We start from the raw sequence: 10,121 nt of genomic DNA on the forward strand, positions 1-10,121 counted from the left end.
TTTTTCAGAGAATGCTCTCATTTCAGATTGCTCGAGCAGTGGATCCTGTTCTTCCTTGTCAGCATGGTCTGCCTTAGTTACGTATGATGGAGTTTCAACCAGCTATATCTTCTCTGAGATATCCTTTTAGAAGTCAAATATGATTGGAGCATATTATGTTCTATTTACTATTCAACTGTCATGCAATCCTATAAAAGAAAGAAACTGTAGAACATATCAGCCCTACCTTTGTCCTGTGCCTTCGCTGCAATCAGCCTCTTCAATGTCTGAAGGATTGCAACTTAGTTTTCTTTAGCTACATCTTTTGTTCGTCTTTTTATGCCTTCCAGCAGATTAAACTATGCTTCAGAAGAGATACCAGATGTGGTATGAAATTGGTTGTGGACTTTCTCAAGTCAGACTTTTCTATGAAATTTGGAACTTGTGGCCATTCTAGATTCTGGTGCTTTTTTTAAAAGTCTCGTTCGGATGTGGAAAGGTGTACAACAACTTAGTCTTCTGAGATCAACAAAATAGAAGTCTTCATGTTCAAAAGAGGCTAGTATAGCAGGAAAGTGTTGGCCTGAAAATCTTTATAAAATTGCTTGAAACTTTCAGGCAATGAATGCTCATGTTTGTAGGTTTGGATGAGGTCCTTTCCTCCACTGGTTTTGCTTACGAACATCAACATTCCTTGTCCTAATTATCGGACACTTGGTTTGGGGCCATTTAGTTTCCTTTTCTCGCATCTGTTCCTCTCCTCCCTTGACAATATAACTCATTTTGGCCCTTCATCTCTGTTATAAATATGATTAATCTTTAATAAAAATCGGGTAGCTCCTTTTTGCTTCCCTTTTACATTAAAAAAAAAATTTCAAGTTAGATTTCTAACTCCAAGCTGACCCTGTCATCCATGCACAGCAACCCGAAAAGAACTGACCACTCGCCATTAGTCAACTCAGCCGGTTTCATGTTGGATTTTGAGGGCAACGAGCACATGCTCGACCTGGATCTTGAAGACCCGACAAGGCAGCAGAAGGCAATCTCACACTTACTCCATGCATCCTCGACCACTAGGCCCGATTCACCGCCGCCAGACCGTTGATTCCCTCAACCCCTTTGGAAACTACTGCTATCATGCTGGCTACATCGAGGCCCACTTCTTCTCTCTTCTTCTACCACTCTTTCGGTAGCTTCAACAACAGCGCCCATCGGGAAGGATACGGAGACGACGAAGAAGATGGGGTCGTCGCGAACGGCGAACTTCTTCTCTCTCATGCCTGTTGGAAGTTACAACAAATCAAAACATTTGGTAATAGGTAGTCAATGTGTAGTAATAGGTAGTCAATAATTGTGTGGTAATGGGCTGCCTAATTATGTGGTAATGGGTAGTCAATGTGTGGTAATGAGTAGTCAATAATTGTATGATAATGGGCTGCCTAATTATACAGTAATGGATAGTCAATGTGTGGTAATGGGCTGCCTAATATGTGGTAATGGGTAGTCAGTTTTTTTTTTTTTCTTTTAGAGTTAAGTGGATTTACGTTTTCATTTTGCATTGTAATGCCTATATAAGGCTGCCTAGTTTTTCATTTTGACATGTGATTAGAAAGAAATTACAAACTATTGTGTGCTTTGAAAAGAGAGTGGTATAGTCTGAAAACTTTTCATAACATTGGTATCAGAGCCACTTAGATCTATTTTCTCACCTTCTCTTCTCCTCATGGCCTCCACCACTAACCTTGTCAAGCCTCAAGTACCAAAGTTATCGAAAGATAATTATGAGACTTGGTTAATCCAAATGAGAGCCTTATTTGGTTCTCAAGATTTGTAGGAGCTAATCATTGATGGGTTCACGGAACCCACATCGGCAATAGAAGCCATGTATACCACGGAAGAGAAGAAGGCTCTTAGAGAGCAGAGAAAGAAGGATAGCAAGGCTTGTTTCCTACTCTATCAAGGGTTGGACGAGTCTACCTTCGAGAGAGTTGCCGAAGCAACGACGAGCAAGGAAGCATGGGATATCCTTGCTACCATCTACAAAGGAGTCGAACGGGTGAAGCGAATTCGCCTCCAAACTCTGAGAGGCGATTTTGAAGCCGCTCAAATGAAAGACGAAGAAACTATTTCCGACTATTATTTGCGATTATTATTAATCGTAAATAATATGAGGAGAAATGGAGAAAAGATAGAAGATGTCCGAGTCATGGAGAAGTTGCTCCGATCCCTCTCATCAAAGTTCGAGCACGTGGTGGCGGCGATTGTGGAGTCGAAGAATTTGGAGGAGATCTCAATTGAGGAGCTCTTGGGATCTCTCCAAGTTCATGAGCAACGCATGCAAAAGAAAACTATCTCCACAGCTTTGGAACAAGCACTAGAGTCAAAGTTGACTTTAAGTGATTGAGGCTCACATGGTAGAGGCCGTGGTCGTGGTAGAGGTAGGGGACGTGGTCCCGAACAATGAACCACTCAATATCAAATGGAGACCCAAAGCTTCAGAGGCCGAGGATGAGGCAATCGGGGAAGATTCACACTTGTGTGTGGAAATAACAAGAATGTTCAGTGCTACAACTGTCATAAGTTTGGGCACTATGTATCGGATTGCTGGCACAAAACCGAAGAACAAACCAATCTCGCCGAAGCAACAAATAATGAGGGTAACAACTCTACACTTTTTCTTGCTCATGATGAATCAAGTGTTCATAATGATGCTTGGTACCTTAACTCGGGTGCTCGCAATGATATGTGCGGGAAGAAAGAATTTTTCATGGAACTCACAGAAGGAGTTCATGGAAATGTGAGTTTGGGAGATTCTTCAAAACATCCAGTTAAAGGCAAAGGAAAAATCAAAATCTATGCAAAAGAATGGTAAGCTCGAGTATATTTCTGATGTTTACTATATTCCTAACATAAAAAGCAATATTATTAGTATCGGTCAACTACTCAGAAAGGGATCCATAGTACATATAGATATTTGGGAGGTAATAGATATTTCATTACTCGGACCGATTAAGTCTGTCTCTTTGGGAGGTAATAGATATTCTATTACCTTCATTGATGACTTAAGTAGAAAATTATGGGTGTACCTTCTTAAAGAAAAATCTGCCGCTTTCATTATCTTCAAGCTCTTCAAAGCCCTAGTTGAAGCAGAGAGTGGTTACAAGCTTTTAACTCTCTGATCTGACCGAGGTGGTGAGTACACCTCAAATGTCTTTCAAGAATATTGCAGGGAGCAAGGCATAAAGAGGCAGTTTACTACTGCCTACATACCACAGCAAAACGACATCGCAAAGAGAAAAAACCGAACCATCCTTGACATGACAAGAACCATGCTCAAAGAAAAGGGACTGCCGAAGCAGTTCTGGGCGGAAGCTATGGCGTGCTCAATTTATTTGCTCAACCGATGCCCGATGAAGATAGTGAAGAACAAGACACCTCAAGAGGCATGGAGTGGTTATAAGTCTAGTGTGGCACACCTACGAATATTTGGGTGTGTTGCATATGCTCAAGTACCTGATGCCGTCTTCAACGAAGGAGAATCATGAAACTGGAGCAATGAAGAAACTGCCAAAGAGCAACTTGTGGTGGATGAACCTGATGAATCCCCACAGGAGGTTCCACCACTAGCTACACCACCATCTCCTTAACAAGCTACACCCTCTCCTGGAAGAGGCTCTTCATCTTCTGAGGGAGCTAGTAGCAACAGATCTCCCATGCATCGAGGTCCCATCAGAATGAGAAGCCTCAGGAAGATTTATGAGCAGATAGAAGATGACGATGAGCTCAATTTTTTCTGTTTATATACTGATCACAAGCTTCTCACCTTCCAAGAGGTCGAGGAAGAAGATTGCTGGCGATCGGCAATGGAGGAGATTCACGCCATCTAGAAGAATAACACCTGGGAGTTGACAACACTCCTATAAAATCATAAGGCGATTGGTGTCAAATGGGTATACAAGATTAAGCACACAGTAGATGGTGGAATTGATCGGTACAAGGCGAGGCTTGCAGCGAAAAGCTACAAACAGAAATATGGCATCGATTATGAAGAAGTATTTGCCCTGGTTGCTCGACTGGATCCGGTGAGATTATTGATTTCACTTGCAGCTCATCACAAGTGGAAGATATACCACCTTGATGTCAAGTCAGCATTCCTCAATGGCGTACTTGAGGAAGATGTTTATGTGTAACAACCAGAAGGTTTTTTGGTGAAAGGGCAAGAGAACAAAGTTTACTGCCTGAAGATAGCCTTGTATGGCTTAAAGCAAGCACCACGGGCTTGGAATGCACGAATCGATGAATATCTTCATCAAAATGGCTTCACCAGATGTTCCTATGAGCATGCCGTCTACATGAAAAGAAACCATCAAGGCGAACTTCTAATAATTTGCCTTTATGTTGATGACTTGCTATACACAGGTAATAGTGCCGAGATGTTTGCAGAGTTCAAGACGTCCATGTTCAATAAATTTGAGATGATGGACAATGGGTTGATGTCCTACTTCCTTGGCATCGAAGTGAAACAGCAGCAAGATGGAATCTTTATATCCCAAAAGAAGTACATGAAGGAGATCTTGGAGAAATTTAATATGATAGTAACTGCAACCCAGTAAACACCCAAGTAGCCATAGGAATGCAGCTATGTAGAGAAGGAAATGGAGGTTTCGTGGACTCGACTCTCTTCAAGAGTCTAGTTGGTAGCTTGAGGTATTTGGTGATCACAAGGCCATATATCGCTTATGGAGTCGGACTTGTGAGTCGCTATATGCAGACACTGAAGGAGTCTCATTGGCTAGCTGCGAAGAGGATACTAAGGTATATTAAAGGCTCACTCAACCTGGGTCTATTCTATGCTTATGGTGAAGCTGCAGAGTTAGTGGGCTATTCTGATAGTGATTAGGGAGGTGACCAAGATGAGAGGAAAAGCACCACAGGCTATGTCTTCTATCTTGGGTCAACTACATTTTCATGGACCTCAAAGAAGCAAGGAGTTGTGGCCTTATCTTTATGTGAAGCAGAATATGTGGCAGCTGCATCTATAGTTTATGAAGCAATTTGGTTGAGGAATATGTTAAAAGAGCCAACAATGATATTGGTAGACAACAAATCGGCTATACAACTTGCAAAGAACCTAGTACATTATGAGAGGAGCAAACATATAGATACACAGTTTCATTTTCTCAGAGACCATGTAAAGCAGAAAACCGTGGAGCTGGAGTATTGTCATACCATGGAGCAAGTAGCAGATATTTTAACCAAGCCGTTGCCGATTGAATTCTTCAGAAGGCTAACAGAAATGCTCGGATTGAGAACGTTTTGATTCAAGGGGACGTGTTGGAAGTTACAACAAATCAAAACATTTGGTAATGGGTAGTCAATGTGTGGTAATGGGTAGTCAATAATTGTGTGGTAATGGGCTACCTAATTATGTAGTAATGGGTAGTCAATGTGTGGTAATGAGTAGTCAATAATTATGTGGTAATAGTCTGCCTAATTATGTGGTAATGGATAGTCAATGTGTGGTTATGGGTAGTCAATAATTGTGTGGTAATGGGCTACCTAATTATGTGGTAATGGGTAGTCAGTTTTTTTTTTCTTTTAGAGTTAAGTAGATTTACGTTTTCATTTTGCATTGTAATACCTATATAAGATTGTCTATTTTTTATTTTGACATGTGATTAAAAAGAAATTACAAACTATTATGTGCTTTGAAAAGAGAACGATATAGTTCAAAGACTTTTCTCAACAATGCCGGCTTCAAAGAATCCGCTTCAAAATTAGTCAAGCCCGATCTCAGGCCCGACTGACGGAGGCACCCCGAACGCCTTCTGCCTTTAGTTCCTCATCACGTGCATCTCAAAGACTGGGGTGGTCGTCGGACGGACGTAACGAAGCAAAGTGGATGGTGGAAGACGCTCGACAGACTTTGCTAAATGGTATTTCTGAATTACCATGCGATTGCTAAAAGAAAACAGTAGAAAAAGAAACTATAACAACACGACAAACAACCAACACTTAAAATAATCTAGCAACCACGTCAAAGGAATTTCTTTGATTGATTGCTGGTGACGACACTCTTCACATAACACATCAACATCAAATAAAATAGTTTATACATAGAGGTGGGCTGATGGTAGAAAACTTAAAAGAGTTTCACACACGCGAACATAACCATGGTCATCCCCTGACGTGGCTGCGGACGGGGTTCACTTGGCGTCCGCCAGGAAGTAGTCGGCGGTCAGAGGTCGGAAAACCGGCGGCTTCTCCGCCTCCAGCACGTCCAAAAACCTCTTGAGCAGGTGCATGTAGACCACCCAGTCTCCGTTTCTCCTGGCGCTGGGCATCGGCATCACGTAGCCGGCGCTGCTTCCCCATGGGAAATGGTACGAACCGAACACCGCCCTCCCCCACCCGAACTCCACCTCCCCTACCGGAAAAGCCCGTCCTGACGACACAACGCACCCCACCCCGCCGTCCTCCTCCCCGAGGTAGATTCGCGCCACGGCCGGCTCCGGCCGCCGGGCCTCAACCCAGTCCACCAGCCCCCGGAAGTGCTCCTCGGTCGTCGCCTGGCGCAGCCACCCGTGCACCGCCGCCGCCGTCTCTGCTAGGTCCATGTCCTTCAGCTCCTCCACCCCGAGGGTCCCGTACGGGATGGACAGCACGTTGCCGAAGTACCCAGCCATCTCGCCGCCGCGGGCCAGCCGGGTGCGGCCGTCGACGACGGCGCCCATGCGGCAGACCTTGTCCTCCGGTCGGGCGCCGCGGGCAAGGACGCGCCAGAGATAGGCGGTGAAGGCCTCGAACTTGGTGCGCCGGCCGCCGGCGGCGGCCTGGATCCGGGAGATGTCGTCGGCTGCGACGTAGCAGATCCGGTTGACGGCAGCCTCCTGGTCGGGCGAGGGCGGGGGCTGCAGCGAGGAGACCAGCGCGTAGAGGCGGTCCGGAGAGGAGTCGTGGGAGCCTGGGCGGCGAGGGATGAGGAGAGAGCGGCGGAAGGAGGGGGCAAGGGAGATGGGCTTGGAAGCGGCGGTCTCAGCCCAGGCCACCAGAAACATATTGGCCGAGTAGGCGTCGGCGATGCGGTGGTCGAACGTGCAGGCCAGCACTAAGCCCCCACATTTGAGCTCCGTTGCCTGTTTCCGGAAAAAGAAGGATGATTTATTAGAACAACCGAGAGAGCAGATTGCATGAGCAGCAATTTGGCTCGCCAACGTCGACGGCGAGCGCAACCCGCACACGGACGGTGACTCCGGGCCGTGCGCGGTGCTCGGCATTGCTGTTCATGCACGGTTGCGCTTAAAACCGGTGGCGATCTAAACCCGTTCTGATTGCACGACGTTATGATTGAGCGCCTGGTTCTTTTCAATTCAACTAAGGACCGGAGAGGATTACAACTTTTTTTAGTAGACTTGATCTAGTCTCTATACGAAGTGTATTACATGGGCCTTTGCAAAGCTGTACGTGCGGTGGCATACTGCAATCATATTGAATTGTCCGGAACCAGGAGCATAATGGGTCGCACGTACGTATATGTATCCATGTAGATGTGTATACGTATATGTATACATGTGGATATATATATATATGTATGTATTTAGAAAAGATAGTGTAAAAGAATAATAAAATTTAGCGGAATCACATGTTCTTTTTCAATCAATTGATACCGTGCTGATAAAAAGTAAAAGTGAACTTACTAAGCGTCTCCACTGCAGTGATACTTGAGTTAGGTGTGGTCGTAATCGAACAGCCCACGCAAAGGTGGCAAGGTTTCAAATAACGGACACAAATTTTGTGTTAGAGCATTTCTGTTGCAGATTTCAAGGAAAAGATATATTTCGTGAGCACAAGGCCGAGCAAGCATGGCCACTCGGATGTCCCAAGAGAGCTCGTCTTTGAGACGTGTTTCAGAAGAGGGTCCTGCAACTATATATAACCATTCCTTTCACCATGAAATCAGCGCATTTGCTATTTTTCTCAAGAAAGCGATTGGTGCATTTTGTCCAGCCCCATCGATAGCACTAATCAAACTTGTTTCCACCCTCGTCACGCTTAATTGTCGGTAATAAGCCATGCATGTAAACCCCATGCATGTGATAAATTAAGTACCAAAATCTGATGTGTTCGTCTGGCGTCTTTCTTCTAACTCCCATAATTCAACGAAAGAGAGAGAAGTAAATTTACGTTACCTGGACACAGAGCACTCCTTCCTTCTTCTTGGGCAGCAGCTTCCTCTCCACACTTTCGTCCGGGTTGTTGAGGCGCAGCTCTTGGAGCTCGACATCGGCGTAGGCCTCGATGAAATCCACTCCACGGTTGTTGCAAAGCAGCTCTGGCTCGTCCACCGGGTTGGTGAGGACCTCGCCGGCGAAGGGGTAGTAGGTCACCAGGGCCTGCGCTAGTGATGCCTTGAGAGCGCTGACCATGCTCCCGAAGGTGGTCTTGCTCTGCTTGGCAGGTGGTTTTTTGTAGCAGAAGAACACACCCACGTCAATTGCCGGCAGCAGCAGGTCGAGGTTGGACAGTGGCAGCCAATGCTCCTGCACCGGCAGCACCGCTGCTACTCTCTCCTTCGCCCTCATCGTTACGGCATACTCTTTGCTTCCACCCATTCTTAGTTTCTTTGATACACAGATAGATAGATAGATAGATAGAGAGAGAGAGAGAGATATGGTGGGTGCGTTGATACGAGCTGTTGGTAGAGAAGTTTTATTTAACAGATTTTCTGCCGTGGGGCTCTGAAACAAGAGGGTGGGTGGGCGGATGATGAGGAGTTGTAAGGAGGAGAAAGGTTTATTTATAGGCGGAGGGGGAGCTGCAAGAGTCTCTTTTTTTTTTTTTTGTTTACCTTACATTGTTTTTTTTTGTATTTTAGGTGTGTAGCTCGGCAAAAGTTAACGACCTGTTCCACGGAGACTTGTTAGTCGATGCTCCCAACGGATGGGGTTCGGTTGAGAACTTATTAGGTAGACTTACTCTACCACCTCATCTATAAACTAGTTCAATAAAAATTAGACACACCAGCTAGTAAAAGATATTGTTACCTTAATAATTAATCATAATTAAAAAATAAAAAAATAATGAAATGGAAAGCCTTGTCTCTTCGTCTTCACCTTCCGAGTGCGCGTGCATTACTCCGCCTCACCTCCGCCCTTGCTTCCCTCCTTCGATGACCCCTTCAGCATCTCTCCTCCTACGTTGTCTCTGCCCTCACCTCCCTGGCCTCCTCTCTACCCTCCGCCACCCCTGCTCCCTTGCCGCTAGTTCCATGGTGACTGCTACCACTCTACCATCAAGTTGGGACAAGCCTTAATTCGCTATGGACTCAGGCACGACATGATTTTTGGAGTAGTCATGGTCGTTCATCAGGGAAAACAATATCTAGAGCTGAAATCAGATCAAATACTAGTATATCCATATCCATATTTATTTTGTTTAATGATTATGGATATGAATACGGATGTTAGTCGGATATAAAAATTCATATCTATATTTGTTTTAAATGAGCATGAATACAAATCAGATACCAAAAGTATGGATATAAATATGAATATAAATCAGATAATTAAACTTTATAACCACATAATCAAAGATATTACTCAGTGTATGATAAATTTAGTTAATATATAGTATGTTAATATGGTCATTTTTTTGTTTAAAAGTTTATAAATGCTATATAAAATTAAATAAGTATTTTTCTTCAGATCTAAGGCAGCATGCTACAAGTGGAGAGAAAGCTAAAGAGGCAGCAATAGAGAAGGAGGGAGGTAAAGAGCTGGAGAGGGTCACCAGAGAGAGGAGGTAAAGGCGGAGAGACAGAGGAAGGTGTTGACACCAAGAAGTCGAAGATGAAAATATAGAGCTTCCATGAATTTTTCTAACTCTTTCTGGCCATGGTTAATTTTAAAAAAATAAGTAGCTTTTGTTAGTAGACGTGCCTATATTTTTTTATTGGGCTAGCCAATAAATGATGTGGTAGACTAAACCCACTTTTGTCGTGTGATCTACTGAAACATGGAGTTTTTGTTAAAATCAATAAAAAACGAACTCTACAAAACTTAAGGAGAATCCTCTCTTGTACTTTTCTTATTTTGAATAACAAAAATACAGTATAGCGCGGGTCTTATTCCGTTCTCATTAAA

General features: G+C 44.1%; 1 protein-coding gene across 1 annotated transcript; it reads right to left on the reverse strand.

Annotated features, from left to right (window-relative positions):
* Positions 1 to 5,969: 5,969 nt before the first annotated feature.
* On the reverse strand, positions 5,970 to 8,740 carry LOC103698511 (coniferyl alcohol acyltransferase-like). The gene is made up of 2 exons (XM_008780538.4): positions 8,169 to 8,740; positions 5,970 to 7,115 (listed from the first exon to the last, which is right to left on the reverse strand). The coding sequence occupies exons 1-2, from the start codon at positions 8,589 to 8,591 to the stop codon at positions 6,186 to 6,188; spliced, it is 1,353 nt and encodes a 450-aa protein (XP_008778760.2). The 5' UTR covers positions 8,592 to 8,740; the 3' UTR covers positions 5,970 to 6,185.
* Between the last annotated feature and the right edge of the window lie 1,381 nt (positions 8,741 to 10,121).

Source organism: Phoenix dactylifera, chromosome 1 (assembly GCF_009389715.1).
Source record: "Phoenix dactylifera cultivar Barhee BC4 chromosome 1, palm_55x_up_171113_PBpolish2nd_filt_p, whole genome shotgun sequence".
NCBI lineage: Eukaryota > Viridiplantae > Streptophyta > Magnoliopsida > Arecales > Arecaceae > Phoenix > Phoenix dactylifera.